At 39.1% G+C, this 23180-nt stretch overlaps 1 protein-coding gene across 1 annotated transcript in view; it reads left to right on the top strand.

The window, feature by feature from the left end:
* Cntnap3 (contactin associated protein-like 3) overlaps positions 1-5054 on the top strand; it is a 166439-nt gene extending 161385 nt beyond the window's left edge. The window contains exons 22-24 of the mRNA NM_001081129.1: positions 1610-1831; positions 2028-2099; positions 3977-5054. Of these exons, the coding sequence (NP_001074598.1) occupies positions 1610-1831; positions 2028-2099; positions 3977-4098 (416 nt within the window). The 3' untranslated portion in view covers positions 4099-5054. The remainder of the gene's footprint in view (positions 1-1609; positions 1832-2027; positions 2100-3976) is intronic.
* The last annotated feature ends 18126 nt before the right edge of the window (positions 5055-23180 follow it).

Here is a 23180-nt window from a genome sequence, read left to right as displayed (position 1 = left end):
TGCACCATGTGTAAGATTGTCCATTTTCTTATTTCTTTAGTTATTTATTCTGATTCAATTAGGTGGTACCTTGTCAGTACCTATTATTATACATGACTGTACTCTGGGGAGACAGCCCTACCTAAAATACATTTTATCTACTTTCTCAAATGCCGATCTTTCAAATTCAATGATTAGAGATCTATTTCTCTGGCACAAAGTCTGTACTTACCCTAAGAATGTTAAGGGAAAACATAATAAGATATCTATGCAAAGGTGAGTGTATTCAAGAACATGTTTCAAAGCAGAAAAAGGAGAGCTGGAAGGGATCTAGATGCAGGACCACAAGTTGAGTGAGCAAAGTAGAGAGGCCAGGAAGGTCTGCTTTTTTGTTATAGTCACTACACTAAATGTGAATGGATTAAATTGTCATAACAGAGTTATGTTTTAAAATAGTCATATGTTTTTGCAATGTTAAAAAAAAAGAAGTGTTATGCCAAAAACTAACAAGTAAAAGCTAATACATTCAAGAAATGCTGTTAGACCAGATAGCTTAATATGAGAGCAACTTAATAAGCCAAGGCAAGATGTTATCTGGTGATAAAAGGTACATTTTAGTGGCTGGAGAAATGGCTCAGCAGTTAAGAGCATGCACTGCTCTGCAGAGTTCAGTCTCCTGCGCCTATTTCTGTGGCTCACATCCACCTGTAACTACAGAGTACATCTGATGCCCCCTTCTGGCCTCTATAAACACTTTCAGATACACACACACACACACACACACACAAACACACATACATACACACACTTTCTTGAATCTTTAAGAAGGTATAATTCATTAAGAAAATATAAATGTCATTAATCTGTATATATCATTCTACATAACAATTAATTAGCTGGCCATGGTAGTGTGCGCCCTGAATATCAGCATTTGGGAGACAGAAGCAGGTGGATCTCTGTGAGTTCAAGAACAGTAAGGACTACATAGTGAGATCTTACCTCCAAGGAACAAACAACAAACAAAAACAACAACAACAACAGCAAAAAGACTGAATAAGATAAGCCAAAACAATGAACTAGTATTTCCAGAGCTCTGTCCTCATTTCCTGGAGTCAGTTTACTTTAAATGGCGAAATCATTGGCTGTGAGTTCCATTAAAAGTGTATTTTAACAGACTATGACCACCTCAGTTCCATCCTCAAGATCCACATGACAGAAGGAGAGAACTGATTTCTGAAAGCTGTCCTCCGACTACCACAGCATGCACTTGTCACCAAGGGGAAAAAAAAAAGAAAAGAATAGATAAATGTAATTTTTTAAAAAATTAACTGTGTTTTAATGATCTGGTTTAGAAAGCAAATGAACTAAGGTCGATTAATTAATTTCAAACTGGGTGTGGTAGTACACAGCTATAATCCACTGCAGTGCACAAGCAAAGATCAAGGTCATCCCTTTATGAAGTTTATTACTAAGCTAACTTTGCCTCTGGGAGCCACCACGGTTAAAAAGCTGCCTCTGATGAGCATGGTCAAGCAACAGAAGGCTGCACTTTCCAGGAGTTGGTGACCAGACGAATGCTTGCTCCAGTTCTGCCCCTGATCCTGACCATGTCCCCCTCTCCTGCCTACAGAACCCCTGGATGCTGATCCTGAAACACAGCAGGCAGCCGCTCAGGGCTTCACAGGCTGCCTCTCTTCTGTGAGATTTGGCCTGGAAGTCCCACTGAAGGCTGCACTGAATCAAAACCGGGCTAGAGTCACTATTCAAGGCAGTGTGGCTGCTGCAGCTCATTGTGCAGAAGGCCCTGGTTCTGCAGAGAGGAAACTGTCTCCAGGGCCCTCTATGGATGCAGGTGTGTAGTCTCCTATGTCCCAGCCTTCCTAGACACACACACACACACACACACACACACACACACACACACACACACACACACATGCACGTGCACATTTGCACACACACACACACACACACACACACACACACGGCAATCTGCTCCTCCTGACAGTGTTTACAAGTCCCCTGCCTCTCTCCCATTTCTTCTGCAGGTCATTCTGGATCCGCAGAAGATAGACAGCCCCTTCCTAACACAGACAGGAGTGACCCTGGGGTCATTGGAGGTAAAAAGACTTAAGCCAATCTGATCGTTGCATTATTACTACTTTGACAGCAAGTTAAGTAGTGCAATAGAAAATGAATCAATGTTTAAGGGTGAGGTCAAAGATCTGTGTTTTAGTATTATTGGATTTTCTTGAGTTACTGTTTATGAATTACCTTCTCTAGACACTCTTAGTGTAATATTGGTAATTCTAAAAGAACAATTACAAAATAAAGTTCTTAATATGAAGGTAACTGTGCTGGCAAAACTACAAGTAATTAAGCCATGGCTTGTGTTTTAGTATACTACCTGTGGAGTATAACCTAAGATTAATTAGTGGTCCTGAGGTCTCCCACTCAGTTACCCTGACTTCCTGCTGCTTCCATGTATAGCTAGGTCTGAGAGCCACTGCTATTCCTGGGGGGGGGGGGGTTAAGGGTTTAGAACATTTATACCTGAATCTCAAGTATCCACATAAACTTAATAAATGTCACTGTAATAGTTTTTGGTAATAAAGATTGTCTACTGTTATACTACCATCTCAAAAGTGTAGTTTCCTAGAATGTATGTAAAACAATTTCATAGATTGATGAAATGTCTCTGTAGATAAAGCATTTACTATGGAAGCATGAGGACCTGAGTTCCTATTTCCAGAACCTACCTAAAAGAGACAGCACCATGTGTCTATAGCATTACACTCCTGAAAGAAGCTGAGACAGAGGAGTACATAGGCCAGCTAGTCTGACATACACAGCAATGTACAATGAGAAACCCTGTCTTGGAAAAGGTAGAAGATGAGCCCTCAAGATTGTCTTTTGAACGTGTACACTATGGTACAAACACATTTGCACAACACACACACATCAGTAAAAATGTACCTGTTTAATTAGACTAACTAGCATTTATTCTACTTTCGTGTTAAGTACTAGATACTTTTTAAAACTTCCCTCCAGTTTACTGAAGGGCTTAAAACTTGTGCATGTGCCTTCTTTTAAATCAAAGAGAATTTGCTGAAATATAATCATGCTTAGGGAAGAAGCCCAACAAGTCCATCCCAAAGTAGTAATAACTGAGAATGGCATCAAACTGTTATAGAAGTACATGACCTTAAATCCTGGGGTTTGGAGCTCCAATTTTTGACACAGTGTTGATTCTGTTTGACTAACCTACTGATCAGTGCCGTCAGCCACACTCAGGGCTCAGTATTCTTTTTATTATCATTATTATTATTATTATTAATCATCCCATTCATTTACATCTCAAATGAGATCCCACTTCCCAGCTACCTACCCCTTCACCAATCCTCCATCCCATATCTGCCCTTCCCCCTCCCTTTTGCCTGTATGAGGGTGCTCACTCACCCACCCACACTTTCTTGCCCCACCGTTCCACATCCCCTTACGCTGGGGCATCAGACCTCCCCGGGACCAAGGGCCTCCCCTCCTATTGCTGTCAGGCAAGGCCATCCTCTGCTACATTATGTTTCTGGAGCCATGGATCCCTCAAGATACACTCCTTGGTTGGTAGTCTAGTCTCTGGGAGAACTGGGTGGTCAGGCCAGACTATGTTATTCTTCCAATGGGGTTGCAATCTCCCTCTGCCCCTCCATTCCTTCCACCAGCTCCCCCAACCAGGTTCCCTGAGCTCTGTCTGATGTTCAAGCATCCACATCTGCATTGGTCAGTTGCTGGCATGACCTCTCAAGGAACTGCCACACCAGGTTCCAGTCACTAAGCGCCTCTTGACCACGGCAACAGTGTTGTGTTTGGTGTCTGCCGATATGATGTATCCCCAAGTGGGGCAGTCCCTGGCTGGCTATTTTTTGTCCCTGTTCTTCCTTTGGACAGGAACATTTCTGGGTTAGTATTCTAATTTGTGTTTTCCCTCTTCTTTCTCCAGGAATAACAGCAGTTGTGATATTTATTTTGCTCTGTGTGTCTGCCATAGCCATACGGGTTCATCAACAGAGAAGATTACACCAAAAAAACGAGTCAACAGTTTCAAAAACTGAAGAGTGCTAAGACTGCTCTCAAAAGTGAAATATGAGTTGAAACAGAAGCAGTCTTCTAGGTGACTATGGCTGGCCTGCCTCTTGGCAATCCCATTCTTCCTGGGCCAGGGAGTGTCCAGTGCCAGTTTACAGAGGACTAACAGTCTCAGACTCCGGGAGGCTGGCTCCCTTCCTCAGCAAAACTCTCCCTCCTAGCAATTTACAAGCAAGGGAGTGTGGTCATTAATCATGGTGGAGTAGTTTCCCCAGATGGAATGCTCTTTTCTAAATAGGGCTTTAATTTGTGTAACATTTACGAATTTTAGCTGAGAAACTAAGTAGCCGTCAAGCTATGGTCCTGCTTAGAAAATGGGACAGAACTTTCATTCAGATAAAGTCAAACAGTTGTTGGTTGGTTGGTTTTGGTTATTGTTGTTTTTGTGTTGTTGTTGTTTCCTGAAAACTTATCTGGGATCTCTTTGTTGCTCTTCTGCTAACGTGTATAAAATAGAGCTAAATAGCCTGCATCTCCATGGTTCTGGAATGCAGGGTCACGTGACCTGTTTAAAACAAACAAACAAACAAAAAAGACAGCAACTTTCCTGTTTGCTGGCCAATACAAAGAGAGGACTGGAAATATTTTTGGTACATTGCTTTTTACTAGCCAACTGTTTCTAATCATTTTGATAAATTTCAAAGTCAAAACTGGTATTGAATGTTACAAAATTTTAATGTTGGTTTTTGTAATGAGACAAAAAATTAATAGGTAACAAAATGGATGCATAGTGACTAGCCACTAAGAAAGGATGTTGTTTTCTTTGTAATTTGTAATTATAGGTTTTTATAAATTATGATCATGTTTTAAACTAAATTTATAGCCATAAATATTGCTTCTTACTCAACAACACCCAAGTCGAATATAATCTTGAACTTATTTACTCCCAACTTATTTATTGAAAGAAGCTGTCAGCTTTTCTTTATTATTCTGTATTTCTATTTTTCTAAAAGTTGTTACCAATATGCTTTGAATTTCTATGACTATACTGAATAGGTACATCTTCTCAATTTATTAGACAAATTAGCTCCAGCTTAAGAGCCCCCAATCCTTTTCCAAAGCTGGAATTGCTTTGGGCATAAATACTGTATATCATCCTCTCTGTCCAGTTTTATGGTGTAAACTGAAGGGCACTAAATCCAAGGAAAGATACACTTACATGATCTGCATTAAACATACCAACTGTAATCACAAGTTTGTGATCACAGAAACATATTTTCATAGATTCTTACAATTTGAGTATGAACTAATAACTTAATTATGTCTCACTATGGTTTCTACACACTAAAACCAGAGGATGGAAGTAATTTCATGGAGACAGTTGCAGGAACTAATAATGAGGCAGTGTTATCTGTTAATTGAATGAACTAGTTTGTACCAGTTATAGTAAAGTCAATGATGCTACATTCACTAGGATCCAGATACTGATTGTCTGTGAAGGACTAACGAGGTTGAACAGCTCATCCGTATCTGGGAAAGTTTGAAATATCCCACTTCAACATTAGCACTCATAATGGAATTTCTATCTCGTTTGTGTTATTTTTGAAAGAAGGAATATGAATCTCCTCTGTCTCAAGTCTGCTCCTAGTATTCTCATTTTCATTGATGTTTATGTGGAGGGCGGTTTTCTATTTATGCTGTATTATTGCATATCTGTGTGATTATATATATTGTAATATGTGGGAAACACAACTTCATAAATAATATATGTTCTGTGTGTTTTTTCTCATGAGCCTTCTTAGAATGAAGACACAGTCTACAAAACTATAGTTACATTTTATTAGCCAATATAAGCACCATGCAGTCACTATAACTTTTACAGATACATTTCTTGTCTCACAGAAAACTTTAGAAGCTGGAATTTCACAGTGTTCAACAAGATAAATTATCACAGCCCACTGTTCCATACTTTCAGCAAGACAACAAAACTAAATCATCAAATTGCCTTGATATGTCATCTACTAACAGTCTTCCAAGATGGCTTTCAGATTTTGCCATTTTATTTGAAAATAAATTCATTTTTGAGAAATAATAGGGAAACTATTTTAAGGGAAGTTGTATAAAATACATTCATTTTTGAAATAAAAAATTATTTTAAGGGAAGTTGTGTAAAACAAATTATAAGGTGATTTTTCCTAGTTTGCACAAATGTATACAGGTAAATTCACTGTACTGGTTTATCATAATGTAAATGAAGATAAATCTTTACTAATTGCTAGATCAAAACTATATGAATGTATATGTTTAAAGTTTTGTCTGAAAACAAATGTTTAAGAATAAGCTAACTAAAGTCTGTTTTCAGTACTTCTGCTGTTGTAATAAAAATCCTAAACATTCTTTGGATATATAGAGGTTAGTTGCAAGTCACACCCTTCTATGATAGAAAACTAAAAGTAGTTTCCCCAAAATTTTGTTTTCAAATAAGAAAATAAGCTCTACCTATTGTTATAGTATTAATCCCAGTGTGGAATTACTCTACTCGCTAGAGATTAATAAAGAAAAAACCTTCAGTGTAGCATGTAGAATGTCTGATTCTAGCTAATGCCCAAAGAGAATCTAGCAGTAAATAGATTTCACTAGCTGATATACACCATAGGTTTATGCATATTATTTATGCTGTCATGCTTAAATATCTTTTAGTTCCCAGCCCCAGGTTACACTTTGAACAATATAAACAGAGACAGGAAGGAGACTTCAAGTCTGCCCACTTGGGCAGACGGGAGATTTACACAGCAAAGATACTGCCAGGTTTGTTTCGTAAGTGTTGCTCTTTTCCAACAACTGTTACCCAGGTTAATCTTGCCCACCTGACAGAATTACGCTCCTCCTACAGTGGACTTAATGGCAGACCAGGAGATGATGGGTTTAACCCTGCACTGCCCCTTGAGCTGCTCCTTAAAAGCCTGTTCTTTGTGTGTGTGAGTGGGGGGTGGGGGTACTTAATAGCTGATTATTAATTAGGGTTATCTCCTTTTGTTATGGGAATGGAGCCTAAAAGGAGGTCAATCTTGATGATTAAACATTAACAAAAAGTTCTCAGCAATCCTAAACGTTATAGTGCAAAGCTTTCTTCCCTACGGTTTCTGAGTCTAGTAAGTATACCATTTATAGTACAGTCATATGAAGACAGTGCTTCTTTAGATAACCTCTTCTTTGTATAGCTTAATATTTCCTAAGCAAGTTTATCAGTAAGTCCTTGATAGCACCAGTTTTTATTACTTCAAGTTTCTCCTGCATTAGAATGACACAAACATTCCACTTAGAAACCTTCAGCACTAAGAACTTCACTAAATGACATTTTTCCCTCTGGGAAGATGATTTTTAAATTTTTTTTTAAAGGTATGACTTCTTGAAAATGATCAAAAGTGAATTTGATCATAAGGAACAAAGAGAATTCATTTGGAAAGACAATAGGTACTCTGCTCACAAATGCATTATTAGAGGAGCGTAATAATATATCTACCTTCTCTTCCACTTTTATGAATAATATAGAACCTCAGATCATTGAGAATTTTTGTATTTGCCTGTGGTACACCTGATGAGTATTCAGCCCCAAAAGACAGGAAACGGGGCTTTCCAAAGCAGTGACACTACAGGTTTAACTTGGAACCTTGGGGTTGGGTTTGCTTTGCTTTGCTTTGCTTTGCTTTGCTTTGCTTTGCTTTGCTTTGCTTTGCTTTGCTTTGCTTTGCTTTGCTTTGCTTTGCTTTGCTTTGCTTTGCTTTGCTTTGCTTTGCTTTGCTTTGCTTTGCTTTGCTTTGCTTTGCTTTGCTTTGCTTTGCTTTGCTTTGCTTTGGTTTTATTCATGATTGCTGTCCCCCTTCCCACTCCCCCACTCCCACAGGCCCTCCTCCAATCCCCTCTCCCCTTCTCCTCTAAGAGAGTGGAGGACCCACATCCTGGCACATCAAGTCTTTGCTAAAGGGAAAAACTTGAAGAATTTGACTGAATTAATCTTTTTTAAAGAAAAGAATCAAATGGAGAAGGCACTAAAACTATGCTTTCAAAGCTTCACCCCATATTGTCTAAGTATTTTTGAGTTCAACAGAAAGTTCTGAAACTATTACCACATCCCCACCTCAATTGTCCCAGGAGCTTTCCTCAAAAGACAGTCTAGACACATTCAAAAGTTGTTAGGAATCTCTGTTGTAAATGGGGTGATGCCTCTGGAAAGAGCCCAACTTGTAATAGATGGAAATCAGTAGATGGAAAGATGGGGAGGGTGTTCTGTGAAACTCTGAGAGGTCCCTCATGGAATTGACTCTTCACATAATGAACTGCTATTGCATTTAGCAGACCTACCACCATGCTTTGGGAAGAAGCTGGGTTTGCAGTTCCCTAGAGTTGCTACCTGTGGCCAGCAAAGTCTCCAGAAAAATGAGTGCCTGCTGTGGTGATTTGAGTAAGAGTGGCCCCCATAGACTCATGTGTTTAAATGCTTGGCCCATAGGAAGTGGCACTTTTAAGAGGTGTGGCCTTGTTGAAAGAAGCATGTCTCTGTGGGAGGAGGGGGGAGGCTTTGAAGTCTCAAAACCTCAAGTCACTTTCACTTCTGCTGTCTATGAATCAAGAACTCTCAGCTCCTTCTCCAGCACCATGTCTACCTGCATGCAGACATGTTTCCCACCATGACAATAATGGAGTAAACCTCTGGAACTGTAAGCTAGCTATTAAATGTTTTCCTTTGTAAGAGTTAGCATGGTCATGTTATCTCTTCACAGTAATAAAACTCAAGCTAAGACATCTCTCTTGTTTCTCATCACAGCAGTAAAGTTGAGATTTTGTCCTAGCAAGTCTGAATCAATCTGAAAACTCCCTGACAAAACTAGGGTTTTCAGGCACTTAAGATGTATCAAGAAGAGCCCATAGAAATTGGCGAGAAATGGAAACTTTCGAAATATTGATTTGTGAACTGCTTAATTAAAATAGTTATAAAAAAAAGCCAGAAGTGATGTTAAGGTATAGGGAATAGTAAAGAGCATTTATGATTTAGTTTCTCGGCTGTAAGTGCCATTTTGTCTTTCACTTTCAATGACTTTTTATGGAAATTATCCCTAGGACTTTCTCAAACAATACCCTATACCTTAAAGTTTCGCACATACTCTCAGTATGCTGTTGACCAGAGAAGCTCTTCCCACTACAAAGACCTACTTCTAACATTTCTCTCAAGAGGAATAGGTACCCTTGATAATGAGCGTGTATTTTCTAACTTAGAAACCCTGTGCTTTATTAAATTGATAAGTTATTAACAAATGCATGGGCACATTATTTTAAATGTTAATATAACTAATTACTAATTTTACTAATATATACTAAGAACTCATATTGAAAACTTTAAATTGAACAATTATTTGAGTATTTGTGTTTATTACATACATAAATACAGTTAATAACATGAATAAAATAAGTCCATAATTGTGAACATTTAATATTTAAGATTTATGCTTAGGTCACAATCTTGAATTATTTACTGCAAAAAGTTTTTCACTCCTAAAACATCTTCTCGCTGTGTCTACACCTAAAACAAATATGTAATTGTCAGTTTTCTCTGCAACTGGCTGTTCTTTTCTCTTCTTTAAACTCAAACTCAAAGTTTACAGTACTGTTAAAATATAGTTTACACTTAAGATTGTTCCAGATGGTTTTTATATCGACTTGACACAAGATAGAGTCATCAGAGAGAAGGAAACCTCAATTGAGAAAATGCCTCTGAAAGATCAGGCTGTAGACAAGTCTGTGGGGCTTCTTCTTGATTAATGATTGATATGAGAGGGCCCAGCTCATTGTAGGTGATGATACTCCTGGTTTGATGGTTTTGGGCACTGTATGATAGGGCAAGACAAGGCAGATATCATTCCATTTTGTATTCTTGCTGAGACCATTTCACTTTTAACTAGAATTTGAGCTCCTTGAAGGAGAATCCCATGGAAAATTACCCAGCTCTGCTCTAGAAACTCAAGGTCAAGAGGCCATATCTAGCTTATCTTAGTTTGTGCAAACCTTCCCATTTAGTTAACCAATTAGCTTCTTGTGCAGAACCCCATCCAGTTAATTGCTTATCTTATCTTCTGCTAAACGCCTGCTTATTCAAAGATACCCACCCCTTTACACCTGCAGAGATACCAGCGTGTGGTTTTGTCTTTAAAAACCCCTTGGCCTAAATTTGTCGAGCCATACCTAGGACCCAAATACATGAGTGTATTTGGAAAAAAAGATGAAATAAAGACTTATGATTGGCTATAAACTGTGTCTGAGTGGTCCTCTCTGCTGGTTTCCTCCCTGTAATAGAAGAAAGCAAACTGAGCAAGCCATGAGGAGCAAGTCTGTAAGCAACACTCCTCCATGACCTCTGCATCAATTCCTGCCTCTGGGCTTCTGCCCTGCTTGAGTTCCTGCCCTAATTGCTTTCAGTGATGAACTATTATACAAAAATGTGAGTGAAATATACCTTTTCCTCCACAAATTGCTTTCAGTCATAGAGTTTCATCACAACAGTAGACATGGGTTGTTTTTAGGCTTTCAACAGTGTCCCATCCTGACTCAAATAATCATGAAGGATCTATTGATTTTCTAGGCAGACAACACAGAAACTCCAAAATTAAGGCATTACTAATTAAATTATAAACTTTTCAGATAATGTGTCTGACTCTTTATATTCAAACATAGGCGCTCATGATAAACTTGTTAACCCTTGGTCTTGTGCCTGAAGTTTTTCTGCTTTGTGTAGGTATCACAGTGACTCAGCTGAAGAAGTCTCCCCCCCATTTTGTACAAAATGCTGTAGAGTAGCTCAATAGAATATAGCTACTATTCTGCATTTGTTCTGAAGCAATGCATAATGTCACACAACCAGTACAATATCATGCAGAGGGAATTCACTAGCTTCAAATTTCTGTCTCTCTCCACCTACCTGTGCACATGCAATGTGGCAACTGATTGTTTTGATGTCTGCAGCTTTGCCCTTGGGGAGCATCCTACAGTCAGAATCACAGTGTGTTTGGTCTTTTTGTTGAACAATCTGTATTTAAGGTTTTGCCATGTGTTTTAATGCTAATATTCCAATATGGAAGTGCTGAGTTTGTCTCCCTTTTCATCTTTTGAAGAACAACTTAGTTGTTTCCAATTTGGGACTACTCTATGTATAAAGCTACAATACAACTTTATATTCAGGGTTTTGTTGTTTTGTTTTGTTTTTTGTTTTTAATGTGGACATGCCTGCAACTCATTTAGGTAAATTCCCAGGGATGGCATTGTTGAATCACATGGTGAAAACACATTTTACTGGGTAAAACTATGCCAAACTGCCTTTCAAAATGATGACAGGAGATAGTGAGCTTTTGCCTACTGTACTGGCTAGTTTTGTGTCAACTTGACACAGGCTGGAGTTATCACAGAGAAAGGAGCTTCAGTTGGGGAAATGCCTTCACGAGATCCAGTTGAAAGGTATTTTCTCAATTAGTGATCAAGGGGCAAGGTCCCCTTATGGGTGGTGCCATCTTTGGGCTGGTAGTCTTGGGTTCTATAAGAGAGCAGGCTGAGCAAGCCAGGGGAAGCATGCCAGTAAAGAACATCCCTCCATGGCCTCTGCATGAGCTCCTGCTTTCTGACCTGCTTGAGTTCCAGTCCTGACTTCCTTTGGTGATGAACAGCAGTATGGAAGTGTAAGCTGAATAAACCCTTTCCTCCCCAACTTGCTTCTTGGTCATGATGTTTTGTCCAGGAATAGAATCCCTGACTAAGAGAGCCTACAGAAATGTTTTCCATCCAAACCAGTGCAATCCTGTGCTAATGGTATAACTTGAAGAAAGGCCCATAGGCAAATATACCTGGTGAGGCTAAGTTCTTTGTCTAGCCCCTAACCTAGTCATATGCATTAAAAAAAAAACTCTCCCAAAGTGTTACAGAGGTGGTGAAATTACTGCTACAATTCCTTGGGTATTCTATACATTTTCAATATTGAAACAATTGGAACAATTAACTTTTAAAGAGTAATGTATGAAGCTGAGTGTGGTAAAAGACCAGTAATCTTGATATTCAGGAGGCTAAGTCAGGCAGATTGTGAATCCAGGGATAGCCTGTGATAATTGACAAAACTCTGCCTAAAATAAGAACAAAACAAAGCCAACTTGTGTGACATTTGAGCATAGGAAATATTAGTGGGCAAATGTCACTCTGAGGGTATTCATTATTATGTTAAATCTTATTTTTTGTAGATTCAATTAGCAGGAAGCCATAATATGAAAGAATATAGTAGAAGTTTGATTTATTCCTATTTTTCAACAGTGGATGGATTAGTGAAATCACCTGACTTGGATTTGGGTTAAAAAAAATGGAGTTTTATCTGTAGAAAGTCAGGAAAACAGATGGATGGAGGGACAGAAAGAGCAGGGACTACTTTTCCAGTAGGCCAGAGAATTACATGGACCCACTTCCCCCAAGTAATAAAGGCAGAAAGAATGTTTGGTAATTGCACCAGTCACAAGTAGCATATTCACTAAGATTTATTCTATAGTGACCAATTGTTTGCCTTTTTAAAAAGAAGTACCTCATATCTTAACAGAACATCCTGATAAAGCAAATTTGATCTGGAAACACTAGGTTGATGGTCAGTGGACATCTTCTAAGGAAATGTTTGATCAAGGATCTTTTAATGGAGAGATTTGGGGATGCTCAGCTATCAGCCACTAAGTATTCTTGCATTGATTATCATATAGGATGCATGTCATGGTATTAGATTATCACTAAACATTCAAGAGACTGTCATACATATGTTCTGTAAGAATGTCATCTATCTTATTCATCATGATTAGGTTTATCTAATGTGCTGAGTAACCTTTTGGATTATGGATCAGAATTCTTCACAAGGTAGGCATTCTAGACATATTGTGGGCAAAAGTATGTTAACTGATATTTTACAGTAAATGAGTCTACTAAATATGTCCATCAAGGTAGAAAACCAATCAAACACCTGGCCATTAGGATTCAGAGTTGATATGAGTAAAATTTTTCATCTTTCTATGCTTGCAACTAAAACCTCCTTTTAGTTTTTCTGAAATATAATTGAAACTTACTTTAAAAATGGGTCTTTTCATAAAATATTCCCTGAGTCAATATATTATAGGAAAAAAATGTTCATTGTAGCTTAGCTGTCATTCCTACTTAATGTATGTGAATACAAACCTTAGTAACCAAGAACAAGGATAAAGATAATTTATTTATAGCAATGTATAGGAAATGCCAGAAAACCTGTCATGTCTGGCTTAAAATATTCCCTACTATGTAATATTTCACATCTATGGCACTTGTAGAAACACAAAAGTACATACCTCTTGGTATTTATAACATCAAATCTTTTAAGATTTGATTTTAAGATTCATTTATTTAAAGGCTGCACCTTTCAGCTTTTTTCCTGCCAAGATATCATAAAGTGCTTTGTTGTATAGTTAAAATTCTAGCATTGAACTAAATGAGTTTTCTTCTGCTCATACCTCCATGGTTTACTTGTTTCTTAGCCAAGTGTCCCCATAAATACCTGTAACTCCAGCTCCTATGGAGACAGAGGGAGGAGGATTGCTGGAGAACTATCTGGCTTCCAGTCTAGCCTAGATGCAAGCCTCAGCTTCAAGAAGAGATCCTGACTCAGGAATAGTTAGAGTGTGATGTAAGAGGACCCCAGACACCCACTTCTGGCATACTGACAGGAGTTAAACACATAAGTACATGCAGATAATAGAGATAGATAGATAGATAGATAGATAGATAGATAGATAGATAGATAGATAGATAGATAGATAGATAGATAGATAGATAGATAGATAGAGAAATAGAGAGATAGACAGATAGATAGAGAAATAGAGAGATAGACAGATATAGATGATAAATCTTAAAAGAAATTCCCAAAGGGCTGTCTTGCCTGGCCTCAGTGGGAGAGGATGTACCTAAACTGGGAGAGACTTGATGCACCAGGGTCTGAGGATACCCAGGGTAGGTCTGGGGATACCCAGGGTGGGCACCACCCTCTCAGAGGAGAAGGGGAAGAGAAATAGAGGGAGAAATCCTGGGAGGAGAGACTCTGGGGGGGAGGCAGCATTTGGGATATAAATAAAAATAAATAAGAATAGAAATTCAAAATATTGGATAGAAAACATGGTTTGGGTTGATGATATGAGTGTGTGCAGACAGGAAAGAGTGCAAGGGGAAGTATGAGGTGTCCGTGGTTGTAGCTAAGTCCATGTCTTAACTGTAATGCGTCTTTTATATGCGTACACATGGTCCAAAGCTGCATAGCAGTGCACTTTGCAGGAGAAGACAGGAGAGTCTGGAGTTCAGGCTTATCCTCAGCAACACACGCCAAAGTGAGGCTTGCCTAAACTTGATAAGACTCTGTCACAAACAACAAAACAGATATTATATTATATTATACATTATATGATCTATTTTGAATATGTACAGTCCATTTGCTATAAGAGCTAGCTCAGTAAAACTATTACTAGAATATTTAAATAACTATTAAGGAGAGAAGTTTTCAACCTTCAATTCTGACCATTTTCTTGCTGTCTTCCTTACTAAAAAGGTAATAGTGGATGCTGCTTCAGTATCTTCTGGCATCTCACTGTGAGCATATGAAAGTCTGATCTGAGAATGACAGGGTGACTTTTGAAGGGTAAGTCTGGTGATGTGCCGCTAAATAGGCTTTCTGAAAGAAACAGGAAGCAAACTTCTCACTTGGAAATTTTGTTTAACTCTAAGATGTGAATACTTTGATTAACATCTGATGGGTAAAATTCCATAAAGCAGGACAATAGGCTCTTGCAGAATGATGTTAGCCAGCTCCAACACACCAAGGAAGATTTTTGTCAAAGGTGAAAAGAAGACATTCTAAACGTGAGTTGGACAGAGATCCTTGTCAGCACTCTGTGATGTATTAAGGACAGTAACTTTGACTTTTCTTTAGAGGGTGGGTCATAGAAATGGTTTAAAATCATTGACCTCAGTAGGCAAAGCAGTTTTTTCACAGATTTAAATTCTAAGCTAAGAATTCAGAGCTTTGTCATTCAATCTAGTACAAGTTGTCCAGAAGCAGCATTAAAAGAGATAATCTCCATAATATTGCCTACATTTTTTATTAGGTATTTTCCTCATTTACATTTCCAATGCTATCCCCAAAGTCCCCCATACCCTCCCCCCCCCAGCCCCCTACCCATCCACTCCCACATCTTGGCCCTGGCGTTCCCCTGTACTGAGGCATATAAAGTTTGCACGACCAATGGGCCTCTCTTTCCACTGATGGCCAACTAGGCCATCTTCTGATACATATGCAGCTAGAGACACAAGATGGGGGTGGGGGTGGGTACTGATTAGTTCATATTGTTGTTCCACCTATAGGGTTGCAGATCCCTTTAGCTCCTTGGCTACTTTCTCTAGCTCCTCCATTGGGGGCCCTGTGATCCATCCAATAGCTGACTGTGAGCATCCACCTCTGTGTTTGCTAGGCCCCGGCATAGTCTCACAAGAGACAGCTATATTGCCTACATTTTAATAGAGGGAGACCTTACTGAAAAGCAGAAGAGTGCAGGAATTTTCACCATTGTTTACTTAAATACATAGTGCTGAGGTTTTTGGCAAAGGTTGTTTAATTTGGGGGATGGGGAAGGCAAAGGGTTACTCTATGTAGCCCTGGCTATCCTAGAACTTGCTCTATAGAGTAGGCCAGCCTCAAACTTGGAGGTACACCTACTTCTGCCTCCCCCGTGCTAGAATTAAAGACATGTACCACCACACCCTGCATGTTTGACTTTTTTTTTTTAATAAGATGATATATTCTGGCATGGAAAGAGATCTGTTCACCACCAGAAAGAAAAGGTCCCAAGATTCTTTCAAGACCCACCCTCCAGTGACCTACACTTCTCCCACTAGATCCTCCTTAAAGGCTCCATCATCTCCTCCCAGGATTCATCATCAGCCCCTGGCTTTGGGAGCACACTTCATACCCAAACTACAGAAGTAAGCATCAGCACTATTGTAAGTGTGGAAATCCATCAGCATTGCAACAGCAGAGTGGTGTGATCAGCTTTACACTTCCAAGATTGCCAGGAGCCTCCTGGCCTGGAGCAGGTTGAGAAGAGACACAGCATAGGACGCTAGTGTGGCTTTAAAGACTTAGGGTCTCTGGAAGTTCTAGCTCTCTAACTATACTGAAATGCTGATGATAACTTCTTTTTTTCTTTTTCATTTTTTATTAGGTATTTAGCTCATTTACATTTCCAATGCTATACCAAAAGTCCCCCATACCCACCCACCCCCACTCCCCTGCCCACCCACTCCCCCTTTTTGGCCCTGGTGTTCCCCTGTACTGGGGCATATAAAGTTTGCAAGTCCAATGGGCCTCTCTTTCCAGTGATGGCCAACTAGGCCATCTTTTGATACATATGCAGCTAGAGTCAAGAGCTCTGGGGGTACTGGTTAGTTTGTATTGTTGTTCCACCTATAGGGTTGCAGATCCCTTTAGCTCCTTGGGTACTTTCTCTAGCTCCTCCATTGGGAGCCCTGTGATCCACCCATTAGCTGACTGTGAGCATCCACTTCTGTGTTTGCTAGGCCCCGGCATAGTCTCACAAGAGACAGCTACATCTGGGTCCTTTCAATAAAATCTTGCTAGTGTATGCAATGGTGTCAGCGTTTGGAAGCTGATTATGGGGTGGATCCCTGGATATGGCAGTCTCTACATGGTCCATCCTTTCGTCTCAGCTCCAAATTTTGTCTCTGTAACTCCTTCCATGGGTGTTTTGTTCCCAATTCTAAGGAGGGGCATAGTGTCCACACTTCAGTCTTCATTCTTCTTGAGTTTCATGTGTTTAGCAAATTGTATCTTATATCTTGGGTATCCTAGGTTTGGGGCTAATATCCACTTATCAGTGAGTACATATTGTGTGAGTTCCTTTGTGAATGTGTTACCTCACTCAGGATGATGCCCTCCAGGTCCATCCATTTGGCTAGGAATTTCATAAATTCATTCTTTTTAATAGCTGAGTAGTACTCCATTGTGTAGATGTACCACATTTTCTGTATCCATTCCTCTGTTGAGGGGCCTCTGGGTTCTTTCCAGCTTCTGGCTATTATAAATAAGGCTGCTATGAACATAGTGGAGCATGTGTCTGATGATAACTTCTAAAACGTGCTAAAAACTTTCTTGCTCCTTCTGAGGGTAGAAATCTGCTGGCTTAGGCTATTGACACCTGTAGCCTAACAGCAGGGGATTAAGTAATGCGGCCTTTGTTCTATCTCAGCAGGAACTTTACAGCTCTAAGGAAGTCCCAGGAAGAAAGGGGGGACACTTTGAAAAGTGATTATAGGATCATCTTACAGAATTGAGAAGTCATCTATTTGTCTATGTAGCATCACTACAAGACAGTACATCCTTGTAGATCTGCAGAGATCTGCTCAAAATACCTAGTGATTGTTACATATGTTTAATAATAACAGAAAAAGCATAATAATAGCAGGAATCTTTCCTAAAATGATTTTCTCATGGGCTTTGCCTACCAGAGTTCTGTCATAGAGGTTAATCTAAGATGGTCATCTTAGGAAGATCGCCTGCTAGTTGTTAGCTTGTCTTCCAATGGCTCCTGACATAAGATAACTTTGTGAACATTAAAGTAATCACTAAAAGGTGACCAGCAAAGCACACACTGCCATGGGTTAACATGCATACAGACAAATTCTCAGGCAGCCTAAAAATCTCCTTTTGGTTTTGTCAGCATATGTGTGGGAGAAGGGTCAGGAACATCTAGATGGCTTCACTATCAAGATGGAAGACATGTCTGACTCTGACTGGGAGTGGGGTGGAGTGGGGTGGGGTGAGAGAAGAAAGGGCAACTGGGTTTCTCCACACTCCTTGAGTTTTCCGTCTATGATACTGTTCCTGGGGAATCTGACTGTGCATAGTGAAAAAGTAAAACGCACTCAGTCTGGAAGAAGAGATATTCAAGAGGACATTTTCCAAACAACATAGCCAGGGGCTGGTCTGACAAATGAGTTTTTAAATGTCCCTTTTAAGCTTGATTTTCCTTTGTTATACTGAGAAATAGTGATTTACTCATACTCATCTACGTGACTGAGTGGATGAATTTCCGACTCAAGATGATGTTTTAAATAATATTTCTCTTCAAGACATTTAATCTTTGAAACATGGAACAGGTTCTTGCTCATCTGAAGATAGCTTTCTAAAAACAGAAGTTTATTCTCCTTTAAATTGCATTGCCACAATTATAATGGAGAAATCTTTTCTATTCTAGTTGAAAAATAAGTGCCAACCTTTAAAAAATGAATAAGCAAAAGAGGATAAATAGCAAAATGACTTTATATTAAAAATTCAGGCAGAAGTAATCTTAGTAATTTTGAATAAGTAATTGACTAGCCTTGTCTATGAAAAATTTATTTAAACATTTATTTATTTTTAACAGCTAAATCAAATACCAAGAACTTTAACTTAATGTTAAACAAAATAACTAAATGGCAAAATCATTTCTATCTTTTATATAAATGATTTTTGTGCCAGGATGATCAAAGTTATCTGATGTCCCTTTTATAAGTAAAATGATACATTGTTTGCCTTTTGATTCAGATGAGAAAAATAAAACAGAAGGTGTTTCCAAAAAAACATGCCTAAATATTAATTTTTCCTTAAAAAACCTTTTTAATTTCCAACTAGCACAAACAATAAACTATTATTAGCTACCCCTCACCCATTCAGGCGGTAAAACCAAACCAAACCAAATAAAAAAATAAAAAATAAAAATGAATAAGCCCATTAAAAAATGGGGCACAGAGCTAAACAAAGAATTCTCAGCTGAGGAATACCAAACAGCTGAGAAGCACCTGAAAAAATGTTCAACATCCTTAGTCATCAGGGAAATGCAAATCAAAACAACCCTGAGATTCCACCTCATACCAGTCAAAATGGCCAAGATCAAAAATTCAGGTGACAGCAGATGCTGGCGAGAATGTGGAGAAAGAGGAACACTCCTCCATTGCTGGTGGGATTGCAAGCTTGTACAACAACTCTGGAAATCAGTCTGGCAGTTCCTCAGAAAATTGGACATAGTACTACCTGAGGATCCCGCAATACCTCTCCTGGGCATATACCCAAAAGATGTTCCAACTGGTAAGAAGAACACATGCTCCACTATGTTCATAGCAGCCTTATTTATAATAGCCAGAAGCTGGAAAGAACCCAGATGTCCCTCAACAGAGGAATGGATAAAAAAAAAATGTGGTACATTTACATAATGGAGTACTACTCAGCTATTAAAAACAATGAATTTAAAAATCAAAAACAAAAAAATGAATTTATGAAATTCCTAGGCAAATGGATGTATCTGGAGGGTATCATCCTGAGTGAGGTAACCCAATCACAAAAGAAGTCACTAGATATGCACTCACTGATAAGTGGATATTAGCCCAGAAACTTAGAATACCCAAGATACAATTTGCAGAACACAAGAAAATCAAGAAGACGGAAGACCAACATGTGGATACTTCATTCCTCCTCAAAATAGGGAACAAAATACCTATGGAAGGAGTTACAGAGACAAAGTTTGGAGCTAACACGAAAGGATGGACCATCCAGAGACTGCCCCACCCGGGGGTCCATCTCATAATCAGCCACCAAACCCAGACACTATCGCATAGGCCAGCAAGATTTTGCTGAAAGGACCCTGATATAGCTGTCTCGTGTGAGGCTATGCCAGTGCCTGGCAAATACAGAAGTGGATGCTCACAGTCATCTATTGGATGGAACACAGGGCCCCCAATGGAGGAGCTAGAGAAAGTACCCAAGGAGCTGAAGGGGTCTGCAACCCTATAGGTGGAACAACAATACAAACTAACCAGTACCCCCAGAGCTCGTGTCTCTAGCTGCATATGTAGCAGAAGATGGTCTAGTCGGCCATCATTGGGAAGAGAGGCCCCTTGGTCCTGCAAACTTTATATGCCCCAGTACAGGAGAACTCCAGGGCCAAGAAGTGGGAGTGGGTGGGTAGGCAAGCAGGGCGGGGGTGGGGAGGGGGTACAGGGAACTTTCAGGATAACATTTAAAATGTAAATAAAGAAAATATCTAATAAAACTAGCCAATAAACATGTGAAAAATAAAATAAAAATAAAAACTTCCTCTGAAAGCAGATGTGGAAAATGATCTGAGCTTCTTCCAGATCAAGCATTTAGTGTCTCCAAGGTGATGATGCTCCCCATATCTGAAATGTTCTGGGCAATGGGAACTGAAGCCAGCATCTCTAAGGAACTATCACAAAACGTGATTACTTCCCCAGAGTCTGTACAAAGTAACACACTGTATCCACACGTTATGTAAACCCTAAGTCTATAAAGAAACCTAAAAAGACCCCAGAAGGGATCTGTATAATAGTCGATTGCTTTGTATGAAAATTACTTCCAATAAATTATCATTAAATATTTCTAATTTTTAAATCTTTAAAATGTATTCATTATCATTATTGGAGGTACATATGTGCTATGATGCATGTATCAAGGTCAGAGGACAGCTCTGGAGTAAGTTCACTCTGACCTTCATGTGGCCTCTACAGATTGAATTCAAGTTCTCAGGCTTGCCAGGCAGCCTCTCATACCCGCTAAGCCATCTTACACACCCCATTACTCCATTTTTGTGGACCATATTTGAGTGATTTTAAAATATTTTGGGCTTCTTAAACTTTGTATCTCAAGTTATATTTCACTCAGGAGTTAAGAATAATAAGTTAACAATAATCTATACATATATGCTAACTCTTAAAACATAACTATTTCTTCGTATCTTCACATTTCTTCACACTATCAAACATATCTGGAACCTAGAAAAATGAATGCTCAAATTTTAATTTTGAAACAGAATTGCTCAAATTTTAGCCAGGGAGATGACACAAATCAAATGACTTTGGTCTGCTCCCTGGAACCCAGGTGAAGAACTGGTTGTAGCAGTGCACATCTGTAATCCTGGCATATCCACAGTGAGATGGGAGGCAGAGATAGGCTATCATCTAAAAGCCTATGGGTAAGCTACTCTGGAGTACGCTGTGCAACAGCAGAAACAAGAGAGACTGTGACTCCACAGTGGAAGGAGAGAGTTGATGCTATCACCACATCTAAGAAAGCCAGCAGAGTCTTCACCAGAGCTGACTCCACGTTGTCTACTCTTCCATCACAGCAAACTGTGTGCTAAATAGGCCTTCCTTCTTTACAAACCATCCAGCCTCGGATGTTTTGTTAGAGCAGTGGAAAATGGATTAACAGGAATTGCAAAGACTTATGAAAAATGAAAATAACAACATTTTAAAAAGAAAAAATGTTTGGAAACCTGATTTTTTTTAAAAAAAGAAAAAGAAAGAAAGAAAGAAAGAGAGAAAGAAAGAAAGAAAGAAAGAAAGAAAGAAAGAAAGAAAGAAAGAAAGAAAGAAAGAAAGAAAGAAGAAAAACTCATTTATTATTTAATAAAGCATGGCCCCTGGGCTCTAGATCATTGGTTTTCACCTATGGTTGAGACCCCCTTTGGAGGTCAAATGACCCTTTCACAGGGGTCAAATATCAGATATCCTACCTATCAGATGTTTACATTATAATTCATAACAGTAGGAAAATTACAGTTATGAAGTAACAATGAAAATAATTTTATGGTGAGGGTCACCACAACATGAGGAACCATATTTAAGGGGTTGCAATTAGCAAGGTTGAGAACCACTTCTCTGGATGGGCATTTTCTCTGGAGGTGGTAAGTGGTATGAATGAACAGGTAAGTGCCAGGGACATCAACTGTAAGTAGCAGAAAACAAAATGTCATTTTCAGGAAAACACATATTTGTAAGGCTCCTGAAATGCTCTTACAATAGGAATAACTCCAACAGTATTAACCCATATTGACAACGTTGAGTTCAACGGACAGTTTTTGAGTCTCAATTTTAACTGTCCTTGTGCATTAAGAAATGCCAAATATCAATCTCATGTTGTAAAGATTCTGAGAAATGCAGATGTTACAAAGATGTAAAGCTACTCCCAGACCAGAGTCTAGGAAGCAGGCAGGCATGACGGAGATGTTAGGCTAGTGAACAGCCAGGCGGATGAGTCTTGCGTTGTCTACGGTTTCTGATTTAGGGAACCTCCAGTATGGATGCCCCAGGTGATCCAGATTTTACATAGACACAAAGGGATGGAGCAAGAGTCTTCATCCTTGTTGCCATTGCTTTTCCATCATGGAGACTTGAAATCACAGTCTGAACTTAGTGTTAATCTGTTTATCCTCTGTGTCATCCAGTGGAACAGAACCTACATTATAAATATGTATTACAGATTGAGTTACACAATATGTCGTAGTTTCTTCTGTTGCTAAGATAAAATAGTTCACAAAAGCAACTTAAAGGAGGAAGAGCTTATTTAGTACACAGTTCAAGGTACAGTCCTCTCAGACCAAAAAAGGCAAAGCATCAGCTTGAAGAATAAGTCAGAAGAAAAAAGTCATGAATGTATGCTTTCAGCTAACTTTCTTCTTTTTATTCAGTCTAGGTTTGCAGCCATAAAATGGTACTATCAATAATGGAAGGGTCTCCCTACCTCAGTTAATCCAATCAAGACCCCACAAGCATGCCCAGAGGGCCATCTCCTAGGTGATTCTAGATTCTGTAGAGTTGACAGTACTAACCATCATAGTCTGTATAGCCCAGAAATCACTATGAATGCTGGAGAGGCTGGGAACCTAGTAGTTACTGATCTGTGAGTTAGATGCTTCAGCAGTTCCAATCTGATGCTGAAGGCCTGGAAATTTTCAGGAAAGCCATTGGGTTTCAGTATACATTCAAGCTGTTGAAGCTGGTTTGTGTTGAAGCTGGTTTGTGATATTAGTGAAGAGCAGCATCGGTGAGGCAGCAACAGAATAGATGCACTCACAAATGAAAAATGGAACAAAGCAGGCAAAAGTACCTCTGCTCTTCTCTCAGATCTCTTAGTATCTGTGCTACTGCTAGAAGGTTCTGTCTACTCTAGAATAGGTCTTTCCAGG

This window comes from Mus musculus, chromosome 13 (genome assembly GCF_000001635.26).
Source record: "Mus musculus strain C57BL/6J chromosome 13, GRCm38.p6 C57BL/6J".
NCBI classification, from domain to species: Eukaryota; Metazoa; Chordata; class Mammalia; order Rodentia; family Muridae; genus Mus; species Mus musculus.
This window is presented reverse-complemented; position numbering and strand designations above follow the sequence as displayed.